General features: G+C 33.7%; 1 protein-coding gene across 1 annotated transcript; it reads left to right on the forward strand.

Moving 5' to 3' along the window:
- The first annotated feature begins 4,087 nt into the window (after positions 1 to 4,087).
- Positions 4,088 to 20,494, forward strand: LOC131851903 (putative inorganic phosphate cotransporter). The gene is made up of 11 exons (XM_059202458.1): positions 4,088 to 4,179; positions 6,606 to 6,745; positions 8,186 to 8,365; positions 9,395 to 9,533; positions 10,250 to 10,506; positions 13,026 to 13,187; positions 14,141 to 14,270; positions 16,090 to 16,214; positions 17,663 to 17,785; positions 18,981 to 19,116; positions 20,418 to 20,494. Exons 1-11 carry the CDS (start codon positions 4,113 to 4,115, stop codon positions 20,492 to 20,494), a joined length of 1,536 nt encoding a protein of 511 aa, XP_059058441.1. The 5' UTR covers positions 4,088 to 4,112.
- Positions 20,495 to 23,735: the final 3,241 nt, after the last annotated feature.

Genomic DNA, 23,735 nt, shown 5'->3' on the forward strand with positions numbered 1-23,735 from the left:
ATTTATATTCATATGCATGCAGTAAAAAACGGTTATTTCAATATTACAAACAGACACTCCAATTTTATTAATATGTATAGATAACGTGTCACGTTGTTTGTCCGCGATGGACTCCTAAACTACTGAATCGAATGCAAATTTGTGGTGGACTGTATGGGTGTCTACATGATGAAAACATGTAGTTTACAATAGTATAATATATTATTATACAGTTGCTAACTATCAAAAGAATAATGAATCATTACATAGTACAAAACAAAGTCACTGTCGCTGTCTGTCCCTATGTATGCTTAAATCTTTAAAACTACGCAACGGATTTTGAAGCGGTTTTTTTAAAAGAGTGATTCAAGAGGAAGGTTTATATATATAATACATGTACACCCGTGCGAAGCCTGGGCGAGTAGCAAGTTTATAATATTAATAAGATTTTCTTCGTAAAAAGCTTATTATAAAATTAAAGAGTTTATAAATGATAATAATGATTTTGTAGAAAAATCTAATTTAAAATTCATAGCGCTGACAATGTTATCTGATTGAATAAAGATTAAGTGTTATACAGTTTCTGTGTTAGAACAACATTTATATATAAGAGCAACATTTCTTTTCTATTCTAGCAACAGTTCTTTGCTTATTCTTCATGTGATGAGTCTACGTTCTGAATGAGTGGTGGAATAAAAATATGTGAATATTCAAAAGTGCTTATATTGAGTTTATTTGAATGAAGATTAGTTCTATTTATTAATAAGTTTCTACTACTACCAATCTATTCCCACCTTTATTTATTTATTTATTTTATTTATAATTCTTTATTGCACCAATATTAAACCCCTCCGATCGATCCCCCGTCCCCCTCTCCGATCGATCCCCCGTCCAATTCAAACGGGGATTGAAATTACGACGGTCTGAGCCGAGGTTCGAACCCCTAGTGGTGCCCTCAGACTAAAGTCGTATCCGTCAGGCAGGAGTTGGCCTTCAGCTGCTCCATAAGTCCTTCCGCGGGTTTGGAGTGCCATCTGCACTCGCCCCCTAACGTCCGGTGAAGCTGTAAATGCCAGCTGCGCCCAACAGCATTAGAGTAGTCCGAAAAAAAAAACAATATTAAAAGCAGATACATAATATATATATAACTATTGCCCGCGGCTTCGCTCGCATTAAAAAGTATTATTATTAATTAGGTATAGTTTTTGTGGCTTTACTTTTGTTTCCTTTCTTAGGGGATGCCTACGTCATAATAGCTTTATGCATGCAAAGTCTCAGCCCGATCGGTTTAAAATTGACAAAGTTTCATACAAACTTTCATCCCCTATTTTATCCCCTAGGGGATAGAATTAATCAAAATCCTTTCTTAGCGGATGCCTACATCATAACAACTATCTGCATGCCAAATTTCAGCCCGATTGTCCGTCAGCCCTGTCAAGTGGTTTGGACTGTGCATTGATAGATCACTATGTCAGTCACCTTTGAGTTATATATTATATTTAAATATATAAGAAAGAAGGTTCCGAAGACTTATCGCTAACGCAATCTCTTACAGACAACCGTAAGAAAGAGAGTTACTGTATTTGTCAGGATATTCTGCTCTTTTACCTATAGGAAAATTCCTTTATAATTACCATTAAAGTAATCATTTATACTACACTCGCGAGCAAACAAATAGCTCATGTACACTGTAGAGGACATTCATTTTGCAATAAGGCAACAAGTTGAGCGGTTTCATAAGGTGTGGTTTCTTGAAAACAATAATGTAGGTTGCGGTCTACTGTTGATAAGCGACTGATAAGGGTTGAGTTTTTTTCGGACTACTCTAATGGCCGCAGCTGGCCTTTACAACTTCACCGCGATCACGATCACGCTAGTGTAGATGGCACTCCAAACCCGTATGGAGCAGCTGAAGGCCAACTCCTGCCTGACGGATACGACTTTAGTCTGAGGGCACCGCTAACGGTTCGAACTTCGGCTCAGGCCGTCGTAATATCGATTGGAGGGGCGACCGGGGCCACCGGTGTGGAGCGCCAGGGAGCGCGTAAACGCCCGGTAGAATGCGCGATATGGTGTGTTTGGGATCGTCGTGTTCGCTGGCGAGGACGGTGTCGTGTTTGTGTGTAAAAGTGTGGTCGGGCCGGAACGGGTGGACCCATGAGGAGGTTAACTGCCGTATAAGGGTTGAAGGGTCACGGGGGTTTTTAGGGGTACAGGGTAGCGTAACTCGCAGGTAACGCAGTGAGTAATTTGTCGCATACGCTCTAATTGCGCAAATGAACATGTCAGTACTTGTTTTATTAAATGGTGTAGATGTTTTGTTAAATCTTAGGTTAATGATGTATTACTTTTATTTAAATGTATCTAGACTCGCGGGAGCGTGTCAAAGCCACGTTCAAGTAAGAGAACTGGCGAGCAGCACCGTGTGTAGTTTTACACGAACCATTTGGAACCACTTTTGACCCCCTCATAACTCAAACACTTTTTCATATAAACCTGTCAAATTTGGTACATATATTGAAACTTTCGAGATAAATATGTGTTCCAAATTCCATAAACACTTTTCAAACGGTTATTAGATCTCACTTCTTTTATCGTTGAAGTCAACAATCAAGGCATATATCATAATATTGAACTTGGCTATCATTTCACATTTATGTTTTTAATGGGATACTTTGTTTAGAACAATGTTTGAATGTAGAGGTAGCGCTTGAGTCTATTTGGTTGCTCGTGAGTGTATAATATAACAAAGATACGATTATATAAAAATAGATATTATATATATCAACAAAAGATTTAAAATCAAGTACAATATTACATTCATGTTTCATGTACATTTCTTTACAGATACGCAGATAGTGATATTTATATAAGATAATTATGTTATTTGAAAAGATTCAGGTACATACATCAGTTTTTGTCTAAACATTCTCTGATGAATAACTATTTCAGTGTATTAAGAATATCATAACAATTTTGCAATATATTACATGTTTTTTTTTAATACTAGAGAAATTATATGAAGATATAGATATACAGTTATTTATATAAAGTTATGGTGTGTTATAGAATAATATAAATACCCCTAGAGAATTCATACAACGTCATCTAGTCCCAAGGTAAGCAGAGCTTGTGTTATAGGTACTAGATAACTGATATAAATACTTAGTTTTTTTTAGTAAATACATACATAATATACCTAGAATGATGTAAATAATAAGATGAATCTTACTAATATCTAAACATATATAACTTAAAGGTGACTGACATAGTGATCTATCAACGCACAGCTCAAAGCACTGGAAGGATCGGGCTGAAATTTGGCATGCAGGTAGATGTTAAATACAAAAATGGTTTTAAACATCAGGTTCTGTAGGTAACTATTTACAATAGCCTATATAATATTCAGAGTATGCGTTACCAACTCAATTCAAATTCAAAATATCTTTATTCATATAGGTCTATTACAGACTCTTATGATATATCAAATCTACCGTCAGTTCGGAACGCTTTCGAGATGAGAAGAACTGACAAGAAACTCGGCTCAATTTTGTTTTAAATAAATGTTGTACATATTTCCAATAATACAGATTTATTTAAATTCAAGTTGGGAAACTTAATGTTATTACTGAAAAACTCCATTCTAAAGTGTCTAGACTTATCTCTAAGATATCCCAAGTAAATACAGATGTATTTACTTGGGATACAAAATTTATACGTAAATCCACTTAGGGGTGGAATTTATCAAAATCCTTTCTTAGGGGATGCCTACGTCATCGTAGCTTTATGCATGCAAAATCTCAACCCGAACGGTTTAAAATTGACAAAGTTTCATACAAACTTTCATCCCCTATTTTATTCCCTTGGAGGTAGATTTAATCCTTTCTTAGTGAATGCCTACGTCATAACATATACCTGCATGCCAAATTTCAGCCCGATCCGTCCAGTGGTTTGGGCTGTGCGTTGATAGATCACTATGTCAGTCACCTTTAAGTTATATATACTTAGATTATGTAATTATTTTCTTTTGTTACTTTATTTACTTTCAGTTATTACATTTTCGAGTATCTACGTTGTTATGCTATACCTGAGCCTACTCAAAAATTGTATTTAATTGAGAGCAACCCACGAGAATGGACTTGGAATTCATTAAATATCAAGATGAAGATATACCTCGTAGGATGCTTGGAAAGAACTTCAGTAAGTATATTATATAGTATAGTATATTTATTACTAGCTGCTCCCGCGACTTCGTCCGCGTGGAATTTAACTATATTTTTCTAAAATGAAGGATTTTTTCTAAAACAAAATAAGCCTAAGTTACACCTTATTACATCAGCTGCCTGCCAAAAAAAGTATCGTCAAAATCGGTCCAGCCATTTCAGAGATTAGCCGGAACAAACAGACAGACAGACGGACGAAACATTTTGAAAATGTTATTTTGGTATATGTGCTGTATTTATAATTGTAACTATCCCCCCCTACCATAATATTTATCATACATGCAGAAAAACACTCAATCTTTAATCATATGGCCATATAAATAATAATTTGTGATCGTCTAGTATCGTGGACCCGTTGTGTATGTGTAGTAACTATAGATTCTTTTATTGGTATATGATGGAGTTTTAATAGAGACAAATATAACGATTTTTGTCAATATTACAAACAAATAATCCAATTTTATTTATATGACACAAAACAAGATTACAGTTTCCAAAGCCTGTTGCTGATATAATCCTATTTTATATTAGTTGAAAGTTATTTTACAAATTACTGTTCATGAAATTATGGGTAAAGTTTTTTTATAAACATAACTTTTTTTTTAACCCTTTTTTTATTTTTTCCATCCCTTTCCCGCCAACTTAAATCAAAATTTATTACGGAATATTATTGTTTACGTATTTACATCACATATACTAAATATCTGCGTCTAATAAATCTAAATATATATAACTCAAAGGTGACTGACATAGTGATCTATCAGCGCACAGCCCAAACCACTGGACGGATCGAGCTGAAATTTGGCATGCAGGTAGATGTATGACGTAGGTATCCGCTAAGATTATATAGGATTTTGATGAATTCTACCCCCAAAGGGATAAAATATGGGATGAAAGTTTGTATGAAACTTTGTCAATTTTAAATTGATCGGGCTGAGACTTTGCATGCATAAAGCTACTATGACGTAGACATCCCCTAAGAAAGGATTTTGATAAATTACACCCCTAAGGGTATAAGTTAACGCGAGCGATTACCTAGCTAACTAACTTCCAATATAAATAGAAATAATCTTTATTCATATAAACTAAAGATGAACACTTTTGAATAGTCAAGTTTTCTGTCTCTACCGCTCATTCGGAATACAGACTCATCACAAGAAGAGTGAGCCCGAAACTTGTGTGTTGCTCTTTTAAATAAATATTGATTTAATTATATTCATATTAACAAGAATCAGGCATGCAACAGTCAACATAGAAACCGCTACGCACTAAATGTTTGTTCAATCAAATAACATTGTCAACGGTATGAATTTTAAGTTAGATATTTTCTACAAAAACATTATTATCATTTATAAATTCTTCAATTTTATAATAAGCTTTTTTACAAAGAAAATATTTTACAAGACATTTGAATATAAAAAAAACATCTAATTTGAATCTAAGAAAAATATGTTGTATTCTCCTTTTCTTTAATTTTGTAATCTTGTGGTTCTAATAATAATAATAATAATGTAAAGCACATTCAACGAAAAACTAACAAAGTACACAGATCTAGCAATAGAATTAAAAAAACAATGGAAAGCACACACCATCCACATAGTACCCATAGTTTTGTCATCCACAGGAATTATACACACAAATCTTTTACAAACACCTAGAAACGTTGCGTATCCCCTGATCTACAACAGACCTATTACAAAAAGCCGTCATACTAAACACATGCCGAATAGTCAGAAAATTTCTATCTTCATCACATAACTCATCCATGCTTGGCTAACACCGCGTGTTTGAATATATTACTTCCCCGTAATAAAAACTTGGAGATATAATGAATATATATATATATATATATATATATATATATATATATATATATATATATATATATATATATATATATATATAATAATGCTTCCTAAATGCCACAGAATAAACCATCAAGCAAAACAAAGTAACGAGAGACTTAGCATGTCCCGTCCATGGTACTAATCACCAGCTTAAGCTGTGAAAAACAGATAATAATGATAATAATCTCAGGACAATTCACACAGCGCCATCTAGATCCAAGTTAAGCTAGCTAAAACTTGTGTTATGGGTACTAAACAACTGATACAAAAATACATAGATAATTTTTTCCCGTAAATACATACATGTTATACATAGAAAATAACTAGACCGATACGAACAATCATACTCATGTTTGTCCCGTGCGAGGAATCGAACCCGCGACCATCGGACGTAAAGCGGTGTGCTAGACCGCTAGACCACCGAGGTAGTCCGCACTTATTTTTATATATTGCGCCAAAACTGGTCACATTGTGGTTTAATTTAAAATTTTACTGGCCTAGTCATACAGTGGGTCCAATTACAATTTTTGTATTCAAATTTCAAATTTTGTTTCAGAATTTAGACTAGGCATTCGCCATCTGCAGCTGCTGTACATGTTTCTGATGTGCGCCGCAATGGGCGCTCTGCGTGTTAGTCCCAGTGTTGCCATGCTTGCGGTTACTGATACCTCACGACTCAACGATACCTACATACAGGTTAGAGTTTAAAATAATCTTTATGACGACCTCGGTGGTCCAGCGGTGTAGTACATCGCCTTACTTCGTCGCAGGTTCGATTCCTCGTATAGCGCAAACATTTGTATTCCAGGGTATGATTGTTTCTGACGGTCTCGATTGTTTAGTCGGTTTACGAAAAAATCTATGTAGTCATATTAGTTATCTAGCACTCAGAACATAAGCTTTAGCTTAACTTGGGTCTAGATGGCGCTGTGTGAATTGTCCTGAGATTATTATTATGTATATTTTTTTTATTGGGTGTTTCGAGTTATTGTCAAGTGTTAAGATCTGTAGCATTGCAAGCTACATATTGTGCTCGCCCTTTTTCAAAGTTCGCTACCTAAAAGTTTTTACATGCTTTTAGCTTTAAAATAGTTTATACCCTTAAACTTATTTTTTAATATAAAAAAGGGGTTGTAAGTTGAAATGCGAACTGCAAAGTTATATGGAAGTATCTGATGATACTTCCATATAACTTTGCAGTTCGTTTAAGTTTAAGGGTATAAACTATCTATGCACCAAATTTTATTTAAATTGATTCAGTAGTTTTGGTGTGAAAGCGGTCTCGTTTCTCTTTTACACCAAAACTACTGATGAAATGAAATGAACTCTCTGTCTCTCTAGACAGAAATAAGAAATTTATGAATATCCTTCAATTCTTGTTGATTCCCGTAAGCAACAAGAATTGAAGGATATTCATAAATTTTTTTATCAATTCAAATAAAATTTGGTGCATAGATAGTTTATACCCTTAAACTTATTTTTTAATATAAAAAAGGGGTTGTAAGTTGAAATGCGAACTGCAAAGTTATATGGAAGTATCATCATTTTTAAAGCTAAAAGCATGTAAAAATTTTTTTAGGCTGTTAAATATCAAGAAATATTACATTCAAAGTTTGTAAAATTCTTTCCCTCAATAGGGTAAAATAGGAGGCAAAAATTTGTATGGTAATTCGTCATTTTTGAAGCTAGAATGATGAGACCTTTTCTTCGGCTTTTTTGGGTTAGATTATTAATTATTTTTTCTTTATTTACTCAAAGTTACTTTTCCAGGCGGACGAATTCGTGGGAACAGCTAGTAATTATATATATAGTTGCAGCTCTTTAATATGTAAATAATACGTTTCACAATCACATTGTGAACGTCTTCATAAGCCCAATTGTACAATCGAACGAGATTACGTTTGTTTTATTTCCTAAGTGTGCCACTAGATGGCGTTGTTTAGTTTTTATACTTTTTTCTACATCACGCTATTTAGATTTTTTTTGGAACACATATAGTCTTTTAATAATTATTAATATAAATATTATAACAACCACTGTGGAAATGTTTCCGAAGTTTAATTTATTTAACTACCCTAATCAAAGTACACCCTTGGGGATCCGTGGATAAGATTATTCACCGATAATATATTGCAGATCAAAAATTGGGATAGGAAAACACAAGGGGTGATATTATATTCCTTTTTTATGGGATACGCAATAATGCTTGTGCCTGGAGAATTGTTCCTGAAGAGGATCGGAGGGAAGTACACGCAGGCTGTGAGTCTGCTATTGAACGGTGGATTATGTGTCGCCATGCCGACCGTAATAAATAAGGTCAGTTATGGGAAATAGAGGTAAAACATTGAATAAAAGAAATTGTGTTTATTTTCTATACAGTTTTTTATATTATATCGTCCAACATCTTTGTGGGATGCCAATGTAATTGCCATTAGTTTCAGTGTTAGAGAGTCATGATTTAATGCCGGAACTAAAAATTCCGCACGCGAGTTTTTCTGACCCATAAATTTTTAAATTCTAAATTCAAATATATTATTGAGTAAATATATATTAAATTCATGAGATTTATACTTCAAATACAATATTCTACTACATTCTAAATTGTCACTTCTTTCTATTGTTCCTCTCGGTTTCCCTTCCTGGCCCTAGTTAGTAGTGTTTCTTTGTGTAATATATTATAATATATTTGTGTATTATATATCAAATCTATCGTCAGGAATAATTTCGAAAAGAGAAAACTGACAAAAAACTCAGCTCGTATTCTTTTCATTTTTATGTTGAACATGTTTATCTTAACATAGCAAAAAACTTTGTCAAAAAAATTGTTCTTGTCGTCAGTCAAAATATAATTTGGTAATAGAGAGAGATATCAGAATATAAAAAGTCATTTGTTAATGGAGATAAACCAAACACCGAAGAAAACAACTTTAATGCGAAAGATTTTAAACCTTAGTTTCTTTTAGGTAATGTTGTATTAGGTACTACGTTCAGCACGACGTCAACAGTTTTAATAAGAGAAACTTAACTATCTTCAACGGTGGACTACAGGACAGGATGATATTTTTTTTAACGGATGATAATGGAATTGTGCAGCCACTTGCGCTAACGATTAATGCTAGCGGGGCACCAGTGGCGGATGATAAAATGAGTATGAGGTCAGGTCAGTTAGCCCATCGTGACAAATTCATCAAGAATTTATCACGATGGTTTCCAGTGGGAACCGCGTGGAGATCAATCTGACTTGGTACATTGCTAACAATAGGGTCATGAGTCTACATTACTAACAACTCCTTTCCCCCCGCAAAACATGAGGATTATAAATTTAAGAACTTTTGACATTTTCAGGGAAGCGTGTTGGCTGTATCTGGGATGCATCTATTCATGGGTATGTCCCAGGCATGGGTATCCCCAGCCAACCAGGCGTTGCTTCGTAAATGGTTACCGCCTGATGAAAGAAACCTGTTTAGCAGGATCCTTTATTTGGGTAATTGCTTTATTTATGCAATAGCTGTGCCCGCGATTTCTCTCGCGTGAAATTTAAAGCCTTTATTAAAGCGATATTCTGGTGTATAAGCTATATTATTATCAAGATTCATCAAACATCCATCCATCCATCCACGCAGACAAACTATCGCGTTTATAATATTAGTACTAGTAATAAAAATGCGTTAAGAGATATCTGCATAAGTTCTAAAATAGCTTAAGTGGACGAGAAACTTCAAATATAAATAAAATATAAAAATTGATGATTCGTTTAATAGATGCAGATGGTTCTAATAAAGACCACATATTGTTGAATTCAATAGAGGATATTCTCAAATGAGCCATGAATAACAATAATAATATCTCAGGACAATTCACACGGATACTAGTCTTGCCATTCCATCATATTTCTAGAGTATATTTTTTCCCTTCACTTATCAGCATTTTTTTAACTTTAATACTGGCCCAAAGAGACGAGGAAAACCCCTAATAACTTGGCAATCCGTTATCAAAAAAGAAAAATAAATGACTCGCCGAGTAAGGATAGATGTGCCTGGCGAAGAAGGGCTAAGTGAGCCGACCTAAAATGAAATGGGAAAAGGCTAGGCAGAGAGAGAGAGATTAGCAATTTGTTCTAATTAGGGACGACTAATTTTGTCACCATCGTAATTGTTATTGTAATTTTTCCTGATCGCAATGTTCATTATTCAATTTCAGGTTTACTCGTAGGTATAATAGTAGCACTACCTATCATTGGTATAGTATCTGAAGCCCGTTTAGGATGGGAGTTGATATACTACAGTTTAGCAATGATGGCGTTTTCAATGGGCACCATATGTGTACTACTGACAGCCAGCTCACCAAACAAACATCAAGCAGTAGGTGATACTGAGAAGGAATATATTGCTGTAGCTATGAGTAATATTGAGAAACTACAGATGGAGAAGAAAGGAAGGGAAAATGTTAATGTGACGGTAAGATACCTAGTATTTTAGATAATTGTCCAGTTTTTGTTTTTTCTCCTCTACCCAAAGGTAGTCCGGAAGAGATTGCATAAGTGATAAGATCGCTTGTTGTACCTTATTACTATGTGAATTTTGATTCTCTTAATATATCTGATGTATAAATAGTACATAAATAAATAATTGTTGGTTGGTCTCTGCACTAATGTAATTATTTTATATTAAATTCAATTAAAACAGTATCCAAAACATATTCTTTGTATTTAGATTTTTGTAGGTTACTGATAAATAACATACATGACATAGCTCTTCGTATCTGTAAGTTGAAGAAGAAGTCTACTACCACGATCTGGTCAGAAGTGTTCTGAGACCGCGAATTGGCAAACATAGTATAGGACGCTCCGCAGCTAGGTGGAGCGACGACATACGTAGCTACGTAGTAACTGGATGAGAAGGGCTAAAGATCGGGCCTAGTAGCATGCCTTGGGAGAGGCCAATGTCCAGCAGTGGACAGCAATAGGCTGATGATGATGATGATGACTGATAAATTCGAATTAAATTATAATTCTTGGTAGCTCATTTTAAAATAAAGTGAAATGACATCATACGCGCAAACACACCCGAAAAGGTGAACAAATAATATTGCGCGATTGCGCGCGCTGGATTTCCTGCGCTAAATCGCGCGCGATCAGGGCACGCAAAATTTATCAAGGAACGTTTCATTTCAAGGCAATATCATCGACTTAAAGTGACTTTGAAGCCTTAAAAGTGACGGTGATGTACACTCAATTATTTTCCATAATACCGGAGTAACGTGAATTACTAATTAGTGTGTAACTGTAGGTCGTTATTTTAGCCAGACACGTCTGCACATGTTTTGTATAAATTTCTCGTTTCTTTAATTTATGTTCTTTTAGAACATTACTAATTAGCTTGATGTTTTATACACCGTTTTAAAAAAGGAAGGAATTCTCCTTGAAGTCTTTGTGTATTTTCACTCAAAAGTTATTCATTAGTGCTGTGTTAGTAATAATTATGTGTACGATTACAAATCTCTTACTAATCTATACATATAAATAAAATTGGAGTGTCTGCTTGTAATATTGAAATAACCGTTTTTTCCTACACGCATATGACTTTAAATACGGTACTTACACCAAAATTTGTCTGTCTTTCTGTTTGTTCCGGCTAATCTCTGAAATGGGTGAACCGATTTTGAAGGGACTTCTTTTGGCAGGTAGCCGATGTAATAAGAAGTAACTTAGGCTACTTTTATTTTAGAAAAATAAAGTTAAGTTCCACGCGGACGAAGTCGCGGATACAGCTATTGTCATATAATATTATCTTATTTAAGATGTATTTTATTTACTGTTTAATAACCATATAACTACCTGTTCTTACTATCATCATCTGCTTCTTCCTTATCTCATTTATTTGTGGTCGTCGTAATATGTTTTTCTCTTCCATTCATCCCTGTTCGCAGTTTCTTTCTTTTTTAAATCTACGCGCTTACTTAGTTTTAGTGCTAGTACCGTCAGCTAGTCTTACTGATCTTTCATTTAAACTGCATATTTTGTTTTTTAACTATCATCTTTTATATAAAATTCTCGTGCCACAATGTTAGTTACCATACTCTCTGAAACGGCTTGACTGATTTATATGAAATTTTATATGCATATTCAGTAGGTCTGAGAATCGGCTGCTATCTATTTTTCATACCCCTAAGTGATAAGGGTTGTCCACCTCTAACATATTATTTTTATTTTTTAGGCAAAATTTATTATTTATATTTTTTTATTATATCATTAAAAATACATACAACCCTAAATTTTCAGCCTTCTATCACCAACCCCTATTTTTTTATAGCGTTATTAATTTATATGACAAAACAACGTCTGCCGGAACAGCTAGTTTTATCATAAAAATATCTCATCTCATCATTACATAGTATAAAATAAGTCACTGTCGCTGTCTGTCCTGTATGAATGCATAGATCTTTAAAACAACGCAACGAATTTTGATGCGGGTTTTTTTTTTATTATACAGAGTGATTATAGAGGAAAGTTTATATATAATACATAATAATAATAATAATATTTATTCTGTAAATACAAAATACAAATTATACTTTAAATACTATAAAATGGTTTGATTACGTGGTTATCGGCATATAATAAGTTATTTATTTATTTATTATTTATCTGGCTTTATGTCTTATTATTATTTCCTCCTTTTTTTTTTTATCGAATATCTAATATTATGTTAAGTAGTATGTATGATTTTGTGCTGTGTAAAAGTAAATGTTAATAAATTAAATAATATGCACCCTGGGAAGGTATGTGACATCTGAGATATAGTATAATTTTATACTAGTTCAGATGGCACAATTACACTTGTATGTTAAAATTATTGACTCTTATGTACAACTTAATTATGTAACACAACTACAAAATAAATATTATTATTCATGATACACTTTCTATATAATACATGTACACCTATATAACAAATAAATGTAAATTACTTTACAGATAATGAGTGGCAGCCCGCCATCAATAGTATGGTTTAAAATATTAACAGCATCCCAATTTTGGAAGATTGCTTTCCTACATATAGCCACGAATGTTATATTCATATTTTGCCTATCGGATATGGCGCTCTACTTGCAAAATTTCAATATATCGCTCAAGGAGGTAAGTATATTATTTTAATTATTATTGTAACAAACGAATTATAAATTAAATAAAAAAATTATGTAGACCATTTCAGTACATGTATACAGATTCTACTGAGAAGAATGGGCAAGAATTACTTTTTTTTTAAATTTAAATTCAAATTCAAAAATCATTTATTCATGTAGGACATTTTAGCCGCTTATGAACGTCAAGTTTTACATTATAATTTTTTTCCCTACCGTCCAGTTCGGTATATAGATCCAATTGAGAAGAACTGGCAAGAAACTCAATTGAATTACTTTTTTTTTTAAATCCAGTTTATTTACAATGCATTTATATTGGTGTCTATGTCTAACATTAAATGAAAATCCCGAACATGAAAACTATTGCCATGCACACTCGTCATTCAAGTAATCGTTTAGTGAGTAATAGGCCTTGCTCAGTAAATATGATTTAACAGATGTTTTAAATTTATTGAAATAAAAAAATTCAGTATATCCTTTGATATCTTATTGTATATTTTACACACATTTCCATAAAAGATCTATTCACTTTTTCTAAACGATACTTAGTTACACCAAGTTTGTCTTTAAACATAGTATTAATGTTATGAACATACATACTCAACAAACCTTCACATTATATTATTTCGCCGACCTCGGTCGTATAGCGGTCTAGCACACCGCTTTACATCCGATGGTCGCGGGTTCGATTCCTCGCACGGCACAAACATTTGTATTCATGAGTATGATTGTTTGTATCAGTCTGGATGTTTTCTATGTATAATATGTATGTATTTACGGAAAAAAAGAAATTATCTATGTATTTGTATCAGTTATCTAGTTACCCATAACACAAGATTTAGCTAGCTTTACTTGGGTCTAGATGGCGCTGTGTGAATTGTCCTGAGATGATTATTATTATATTAGTCAGAATAACATCAAATGAATATTATGTGTTTATCATTACAGAATACAATTTGGATGGCTTTACTTTATACGATGTGGTTACTTATAGAACTGTTAAGGATGATTGCCTTATATATATACAATAATATATTCAGATGGAATGATATTCCATTTAAAATTATCTTTACACTCAGTAAGTATTTAGTGTAAATGACAATAGTTTATTTCTCGGTGGCTTAGCAGATCGTTTTACTTCTAATGGTCGCGGGTTCGAATCGTCACACGATACGAACTTATATCCATAAGTATGATTTACTGTATCAGTCTAAGTGTTTTCTATGTATTATGTGTGTATTTATAAAAATAGTACTAATTACGTTCTGACGGCCGGTGATTTTTTAAAATAAAGAAAGTTCATTAAATTAATTTATTTAATTCTAGCTTACATTTTAGGAATCGCGATTGATTCGTCTTATACTAAAATTAACTTATTTGTGTTCGACTAAAACTAGAGTGACCGTCCTCCTGCCTTCCTTTGTTCTCGTACTTCTTGGATGCCGCTCATTTGAGTCAGGAACTGTTGGAAAGTATTGGGACATACTTTCCAAGAACAATCGCTGTATCCATGCTGATCCATGAATTATAGGTAGATAGTTATATGGACTTAGGGAGTTTGTGCCGACCATCTGGCAAAGTTAGGGGCAAAAACCGTCCAACTGGGCCCCGAACCCTTCTGTGGTGTGCCTCGTTGCCTAAAACTGGGACATCTCAAATTAATAACCAAACGAGAAGCACTGAATCACTGGTAAGAAATGCCAGGATTAATACATTCAAAAGACCTAATATCGGGCTTCTCGACCAAATACTCCAATAGATTACTGCTATTGAGTAAAAACAACATATGCATGATGACTAGGGCCCTCACAGGACACTGCAAATTAAACAAGCATATGGCTAAGCTAGGCCTATGCACGACAAGTATCTGCAGATTCTGCCAAACTGAAGAGGAAACGCCGCTTCACATCCTATGTGGTTGTAGTCCACTCATGCATAAACGAAATATCTCCTTTGGAAAGTTTACACTCTTTCCCGAGGAGATAAAAACGATCGCTCCTAAGAATATCCTTCAATTCTTGTCCCTGACGGGTCTAGGTAGCGAACTTTGGAAAGGGCGAGCACAATAGATCTATGTAGGTCGCAGTGCTACAGGTGCTACACATCTGACAATAGCCCAAACAACCCAATAAAAAAAAATAATAGGGAGTTTGTACTCGTAACATAGTCATAACAGATGTTTAGTACCAAACACACTTCGCTTTGCTCTGCGTGTTCTACCGATTACACAACGGAATGTGTTCTGAGGAATTATTCGACATGATGCCTACAGCCTTTTACCATCGCACCGCTCGCCATCGACAGGGAATTCATCCCCATACGCTGGAACCTAAGTGGTCTCGGACAATGCGGTTTCAGAGGAGCTTCCTCCCGCGTACACTTAGATTGTGGATTGAACTTCCTGCCGAGATTTTCTCACGAGACTACAGCATGGGGTTTTCAAGAAGGGTATATTATGGTTTCTTAAGGGTCGCAACGCGCACGTGACACTCCTAGTGTTTCAGGCGTTCATAGGCTACGGTAACCATTTACCATCAAATGGGTCGTATGCTTGTTTACCACTATAGTAGTATAAAAAAACACACACAAACGCAGATTATTCTAAAAACACAAGCACTGCTTAACTTAGTACTAGATGGCGCTGTGTGAATTATCCTAGTTTGTTAATGATAATTACTGTTAAAACTAAACGCGAGAATGGATTTTAATGAAATATATGAAGATATATTGAATCAAAAGCACGGAAAATACAAAAGACATAAAAAAACAGTCGAAGTCGCGGGGAATAGCCTAGTCTATAGTACATAGATTATTTTATACATCCAGCAAATGACTCTATCTGTAATAGTAATAGTATATTTATGGTGTTTTTTAACAAAGTATTCCCAAATTTTCAGGTATTATCTGCATTCTATGTGGCCTGCCAGCGCTATTGTATCTATTACCAGATTGGAAAATTACGGCGATCCTTACGCTTATGATAATAATGTCGTCTTTGAGTATACAAACACACGCTATAAAGGTAATAAACAAGAATACCAGATTATACCAGGATTGTTAACCTTAAAACTTCGATTCGTATCATCATCATTACCATCAGTCTGTGTCTGTCTACTAATGGATATAGGCCTTTCCCAAAGACTTCCACCATGTGCGCTCTACCGCCTTCCGCTTCCATCCACTCCCGGCCACCTTCGTAATGTCGGCGGTCCATCTTGCAGGAGGGCGCCCACTCCGTCGACCCATACGCGGCCTCCACTCCATAACCTTTCTTCCCCATCTATCATCCCTGACTCTACTAATATGCCCAGCCCACTGCCACTTCAACTGACATACTCTGAGAGATTCGTATGAAGGAATAAAAATGTCTTATAAAATAAAATCCATTGCCATTAACATCCATTAAAATTCTCGTATCACAATGTAGGTTACCATACACCTCCGAAACGGCTTGACCGATTTTTATGAAATTTCATATGCGTTTTCGATTGGTCTGAGAATCGGCTACTATTTATTTTTCATACCCCCAAGTGATAGCGGTTGTGATCAGGGGTGCTAACGTTTTTTTTAGTTTTCGGACCAAGTTTTTTTTATTAATTTTTTACTATCTGTGCCTGCAGTTTAACTTGCGTGAAATTTATGGCCTATATATTATTCTCATATTGTTATTACTATCATCATCTGCTTCTTCCTTATCCTATTTATTTGTCCGCGTAATAAGTTTTTTTCTTCCATTCATCCCTGAAATGAAATGAATATTTGTTGCTTAACAATGGGGTACATACGTGGTATGGGGTAAATACCTCGTTTTCATGACTGACGTTACACGTGAACATACGGTAATTATATAGTATATATATATATGTATGTAATCTATGTCGTTATTTAGTATATATATTATACTAGTTGACCCGGAAAACGTTGTTTTGCCTTAAAATAAAAAAAAATTTAAGGGTGGACTTCCCCTAACTTTTAGGGGGATAAAAAACAGATGTTGGCCGATTCTCAGACCTACTCAATACGCTCACAAAATTTCATGAGAATCGGTCAAACCGTTTCGGAGGAGTATGGGAACGAAAACTGTGGCACGAGAATTTTATATATAAAATATAGATGCGCTGTAATAAATAATTATCATTATGTTTGGGAAACTACTCTGCTACCAAAATGTTAGGGAAACGTCAGTAATTTACCTTTATGGTTCTGCGGATTTCTTGGGCTTCAGGGTCTCGAAGGTATCTTCGCTAGCTTTCCAGTTTCACAGCAGGCCTCACAGTAGGTTTAACACAGTTCTAATTTATTTTAATTCACAACACAATGCACGCGCGCGTCAAGGTCGCTGTACGGTCCGTTTGTTACTAGGTAATGGAGGGGAACGAAAGGCGCGGGAACAGAAAACTAACGGACTCTAATATAATAATCTGTGCTTACGATGTTACAAGGTAGATTTTGAACACATTATAATTTCAGAGGAACGTCAAACAGATTAAAGACTTGGATCCCGACGTCATTTCAATAGTGAGCAGCATCGTTGCTAGTATCGTTGGTGCTTGTGTGCCTATGTTGACTGGTTTCCTGGTTGTTGATAATGTGGTAAGTATATTCTTGATATTTCTTTTAACTGGAATAGATAGTAAATAGAAGTAATCTTAAGTTAAATAATATTCAAAAGTTAATTTAGTTTTGGTAATGACTACTCATAAGTTGGCAGCTTACCTTAAACTAACCCTAATAACCCTAATAAGGCAGCTTGCCTTAAAGGTGCCTTCAAAGGAAGAGTCATAACTATTCAAAGAAGTAAGTTACCGTGCAATACGGATATTTCGTCATCATGGGATGCAATGATCATTCTGTTCCTTATCCATTCCCCGAGGACTAAGGTCATACCCTTTTCTTTACCTTGTAATGTCACTGCAGTATCTTAGACTTTAAACAGAAACATAGTTTATAAAGCAAATTACTCGGCAGCAGAAATATATGATACAGATGTCTTCCGATCGATCTCCGTCGGATTCTGACGGGGATTGAAATTACGATGGCCTGAGCTTAGGTTCGAACCCCTAGCGGTGCCCTCAGACTAAAGTCGTATCCGTCAGGCGGGAGTTGGCCTTCAGCCACTCCAAAGTTCTCTCGAGGGTTTGGAATGTCATCTGTACACACCACCTCTCCTCCGGTGAAGCTGTAAAGGCCAGCTGCGGCCAACAGCATTAGAGTAGTCCGAAAAAAAAGTGGAATTATGTAACGGAATGAAGTCGCAACGACTAATCTATACAAATAAATAGTATTGAGTAAATGTATGTAAAATCTGTCTGTTTATATTAAAAATCTGTTCGTTCTTGTTAATCTCTGAAACGACTGAATCAATTTGGACGGAACTTTCACTCGCAGATAGCTAAAATGTTGTAAGGAGTAACTTAGGGTACCTTTATTTAAAAAAAGAAGAAAGTTACATTCCATATGGACGAAGTCATAGGTAATAGTTAGTTAATACATACAAAGGGTTGTTTATAAATGGATTAATTGGACGACTTACGACCGATGGGCGAGGGTTCGATTCCTCGCACGGCACAAACATTTGTATTCATGAGTATGATTGTTTGTATCAGTCTGGGTGTTTTCTATGTATAATATGTATGTATTTACAAAAAAAAATATCTATGTATATGAATCAGTTATCTACCCTCTATCAGTATCATAACACAAGCTTTAGCTAGCTTAACTTGGGTCTAGATGGCGCTGTGTGAATTGTCCCAAAAAAGAAAAAGAAAGAAATAAATTATTGTTACAGAACATCCACTGTTGGCGATATATCTTCTTTACTCTCATGAGTGTGGTTTCACTCTGTCATATAATGTACTTCGTATTGGGAAATTATTCAAAACGATCGGCAAGAAACAAAGGCAACAGCATACGTTACTTAATTAGTAAGTTAAATAGTAGAAGTTTTAAAAAATTATATTAATTATTTTTTTAAATTTATTTATCTATTAATGCAGCCTTAATGGCCCATACTATACTTACAGACTAACATACAGCACATATTGCTGATCAATATATTTCATGTAACGTCATATTTTCTGTACAAATATTTTACAAATAAATTATTTCATATTTATTAGAAAGACAGAAACATGCAAGATAAAATGGAAGGAAGAAAGAATATCAATATTATACATTTTTAAAATTACATTCAAAATTAACAACTATATTCATTTCTTTAATTGTTATACATTTTGTAATTGTTGTAATTTCTACACTTGTTGTAATTCTTTTCATCAATTCACATCACAGAAGACCGAAGAGCTGGCAGCTACCTTGGACAAAGAATTAGTCTAGCTATTCAAAGAGGGAACGCTGCCAGTATCTTCGGAACGTTGCCTAAAGAGACCCCTTTTAATAATATATTTTAGTCATCATATTATATATTTTTATAAGCTTTTTAATTTTAGGTTCTTAGTTGTATAATTAGGTTATGTAAATACTTTAATATATATTATACATTCTTTTTAAGTTTTTCTGTAATAGGAACAAGCTGACGTCTCACCTGATCTGTAAATATAACTATCGTCTATATATATTAACAGCACTACAGACATTACGTGCTCATGCTCACGTTGCCATTCAGAAGGATAAAGATGTCATCCCACTCATCCTGTAATTTCACTGCCTAATCTGGACCCTACAGCTTAAAAAACAAGCTTCTTGTCAGCTCTAATAGGATAGACTGAGATATCCACGCAGATGACTCTACGAAGTCTCTATCGATGCACACATGTCACATAAAATCCATGAATTCATTAATTAAAATTATAAGTAAAAATATAAAGTAAAATTAGTGTAATCATTAATTACATTAAATTTAATATAAAAAATTTGCCGTTCATAAGCGGCTACTACATGAATAAATAATTTTTGAAGTTGAATATGAAATAATGTAATTAATAATTGAATACATTAAATACATGTAATTATTAATAATTACATGAAATTTTAGTAATAATTAATTATTACTAAAATTTCATGTAATTGTTAATTACATTAATTCAAATATTAATAAATTTATGTAATTAATAATTACACGTTATTACGTTACATTAAATTTTAATATAATTAATCATTAAATTACTTATTAATATAATTAATGATTAAATAAAATTTTAATATAATTAATCATTGTTATATTAGTGACAATTAATTAAATTAATTTGATTTCGTTTAATTGCAGGTTACGACAACACTTCGGATATACTAGAAGTAATGTCAAATCATAATGAAAAAATGAAAATTGAGGCAGAAAAGTAATGAATGACAACATTATAGTAAACGTTTTATATCGGCAAGGAATCTTCGTAGTGAGAATTCAACTCGAATCTTTCTCAGTATTATATAAATATAAGCTCAAATAATATTTATGTGTAATTATTTCTAATTGAAAAATAACATTCTTAGGATAGTATCGAATTTAATGTCAGATGAGACTAATATAATCAAACAGTTTCACAATATAATAGAATATTAATAGAATAGAATAGAAAATCATTTATTCAAATAAACTTACATTGAAGCACTTTTGAATAGTCATCACATTTTTTTTTATCTACCACTCGTTGGGTAAGCTGTCTCATCACAAGAAGAACGAGCAAGAAACTTGGGTGTTGCTCTTTTAAATAATTTTATGATTACTTTACATTTTTAAGTTTAAATGTGTGAATACAAACTACTAATTGGCACTAATTCAATTAAATAGTCAAATAGAAAAACTATTAAATATACAACCAACTGGTTAAACAATTAATAAGAGGAAATCAGTCATAGTGATTTTTTTAGTACAATATAAATCTATAAAAACGTTATATAAATAGTGATTTATAAGTATAAAGAGTTATAAATCACTGTTAATATAACTTTTTTTATGGATACGGCTTACTTATTGCCGACAAATCGACAGATGGAGAGATTTTTTTTATTTTTTATATATATTTTAATTAAATTTTAAGATGACGATGAATTAAAAAATGAATACATCAGAGGACGTATGAAAGTGGCACCGATGTCAGAGAGGTTAAAGAGTAATCGTCTATCGTGGTATGGGCATGTAATGCGTAGGAATGAAGATCATATCCTAAGGATGGTGTTATATACTTTAGTTACTCTTATCACTACGAATGATTTAATCTTATTGTATACTTATATTTGACACAAAAAAATTATTGCTGGTTGATAGTTTGTATTCTCACGTTTCGACTTGTAAATGTAAACTTACAATGATTATTTAAAAGAGCAACACACAAGTTTCTTGCTCGTTCTTCTTGTGATGAGACAGCTTTCCGAATGAGCGGTAGATAAAAAATAAATTGTTATGACTATTCAAAAGAGCTTAAATTAAATTTATTTGTATAAATGATTTTCTATTCTATTCTATTCTATTCTACATATGAATTTGGATGGTTATAAGGGTAGAGGAAGACCGAAAAAGAGATAGATGGACTATGTGAAAGATGATATGGTAAGAAAGGGAGTAAATAACGCGATGACTGCAGAGATGAATGGAAAAGAAAAACATATTACGTCGACCACAAATAAATGGGATAAGGAAGAAGCAGATGATGATCATATGTATTTTAATCATTTAATGAAATGCTGCTCAATTGAAATTATGAACAGAGCACATTTTGATTTATTTGTATAGGTACAATAAATTATTTGTTAGTAACAATTGGTCGTTCAATAATAAAATACGTACAAATATCATAAATGTGAAATTCGGGATGTTTGTTACACTTTCACGCAAAAACTACTAAACTGATGATATCGTGAAATTTTGTACACATGTTCTTACAGGTATTAGAATGAATATAGAATATTTTTTATTAAAAAAAGGAATAAGTTTTATAAAATACATAAAAATAAAATAGCAACATTTTACTACTTAAGCGACATCTAGCAGCCAGTGATGAAGTTATGCGAGCGAAGTCGCGGGTATAAACTAGTTGAACATAACACAAATATAAATATAATTGGAGTGTCTGCTTGTAATATTGAAATAAACGTTTTTTACTACTTGCATATGTATATAAATACAGCGCATACACCAAAATAGCATATTTTACAATTTTTGCCTGCTGTCTGTCTGTTCCGGCTAATCTCTGAAATAGCTGGACCGATTTTGATGGGACTTTTTTTGGCAGGTATCTGATGTAGTTTAAGAATCTTACGCAATTACCATAAAATGAATTACTAACTTTGTGTAGACGGCATTTTTATTTTAGTTTCTTGATAATAAATATAAATATAATTAGTGTCTGTTTGTAATATTTAAATTCCACGCGGACGAATCTGTTCCGGCTAATCTCTGAAATGGCTGGACCGATGGGACTTTTTTTGGCAGGTATCTGATGTATTATGGTTGACTACTTTTATTTTAGAAAAATAAAAGTAGTAATCAATATTACTGTGTATTTATAAAAATATATTTATATCAGTTGTCTAGTACCCATAACAATTTCTGCTTAGCATATGTGAATTATACTCTAGATCCAGGTTGAAGCGATTAACAACACTAATGTATAGATAATAGAGTGCCTTATGAGAAAATATAAGGAAAACTTGTCGCCAACATCCTCAGTAACTTAATTTTATGGAGGTTCCTGCCACCTACTCCGCTTTCAAATATTTTACGTGCCCCAACTGCTGATAAGTTTATGAAATAAAAAAAAATCCGTCTCTTTTAATTCACTCAAAACAATGGAGGTCTTCATTGTAATAAAATATATATATACCAGCTGACCCCGCAAATGTTGTTTTTCTGTTACATTAAAATCGCTATTAAAAAATTATTGAGGCTTGAGGATATACATAGAAAACACCCAGACAGATACAAACAATCATACTCATGAATACAAATGTTTGTGCCGTGCGAGGAATCGAACCCGCGACCATCGGACGTAAAGCGGTGTGCTGGACCGCTAGACCACCGAGGTCGTCGGTGTGCTGGACCGCTAGACAGACCGATACAAACAATTATACTCATGAATACAAATGTTTGTACCGTGCAAGGAATAGAACCCGCTACCATCGGATGTAAGGCTCTGTGTTAAACCACTAGACCTGTCTGTGAAGTTGTCTACCTCTCCTATTCTATTTTATTATTTAATTTAATTAGTGCTAATCGGTAGTTTGTATTCACACACTTAAACTTAAATTGTAAAGTAAGAATAAATTATTTAAAAGAGCCACACACAAGTTGCTTGTTCTTCTTGTGATGAGACAGCATTCCGAATGAGCGGTAGATTAAAAAAAAAGTGATGACTATTCAAAAGTGCTTCAATGTAAGTTTATTTGAATAAATGATTTTCTATTTCTATTTCTTCTAGAATTATCAAGAAGTTGACCAAAGTTCGAAGGATATATTATTTGTATGATATTTTTAACGACCTCACTGGTCTAGTAGTTTAGCATAACGCCTTACTTCCAATGGTCGCGGGTTGGATTCCTCGCACGGCATGGCGCAATCATAAGTATGATTGTATCGGTCTCGGTGTTT

Source organism: Achroia grisella, unplaced genomic scaffold (assembly GCF_030625045.1).
Source record: "Achroia grisella isolate CSIRO2021 unplaced genomic scaffold, CSIRO_AGI_Agris_v1 utg809, whole genome shotgun sequence".
Lineage (NCBI taxonomy): Eukaryota > Metazoa > Arthropoda > Insecta > Lepidoptera > Pyralidae > Achroia > Achroia grisella.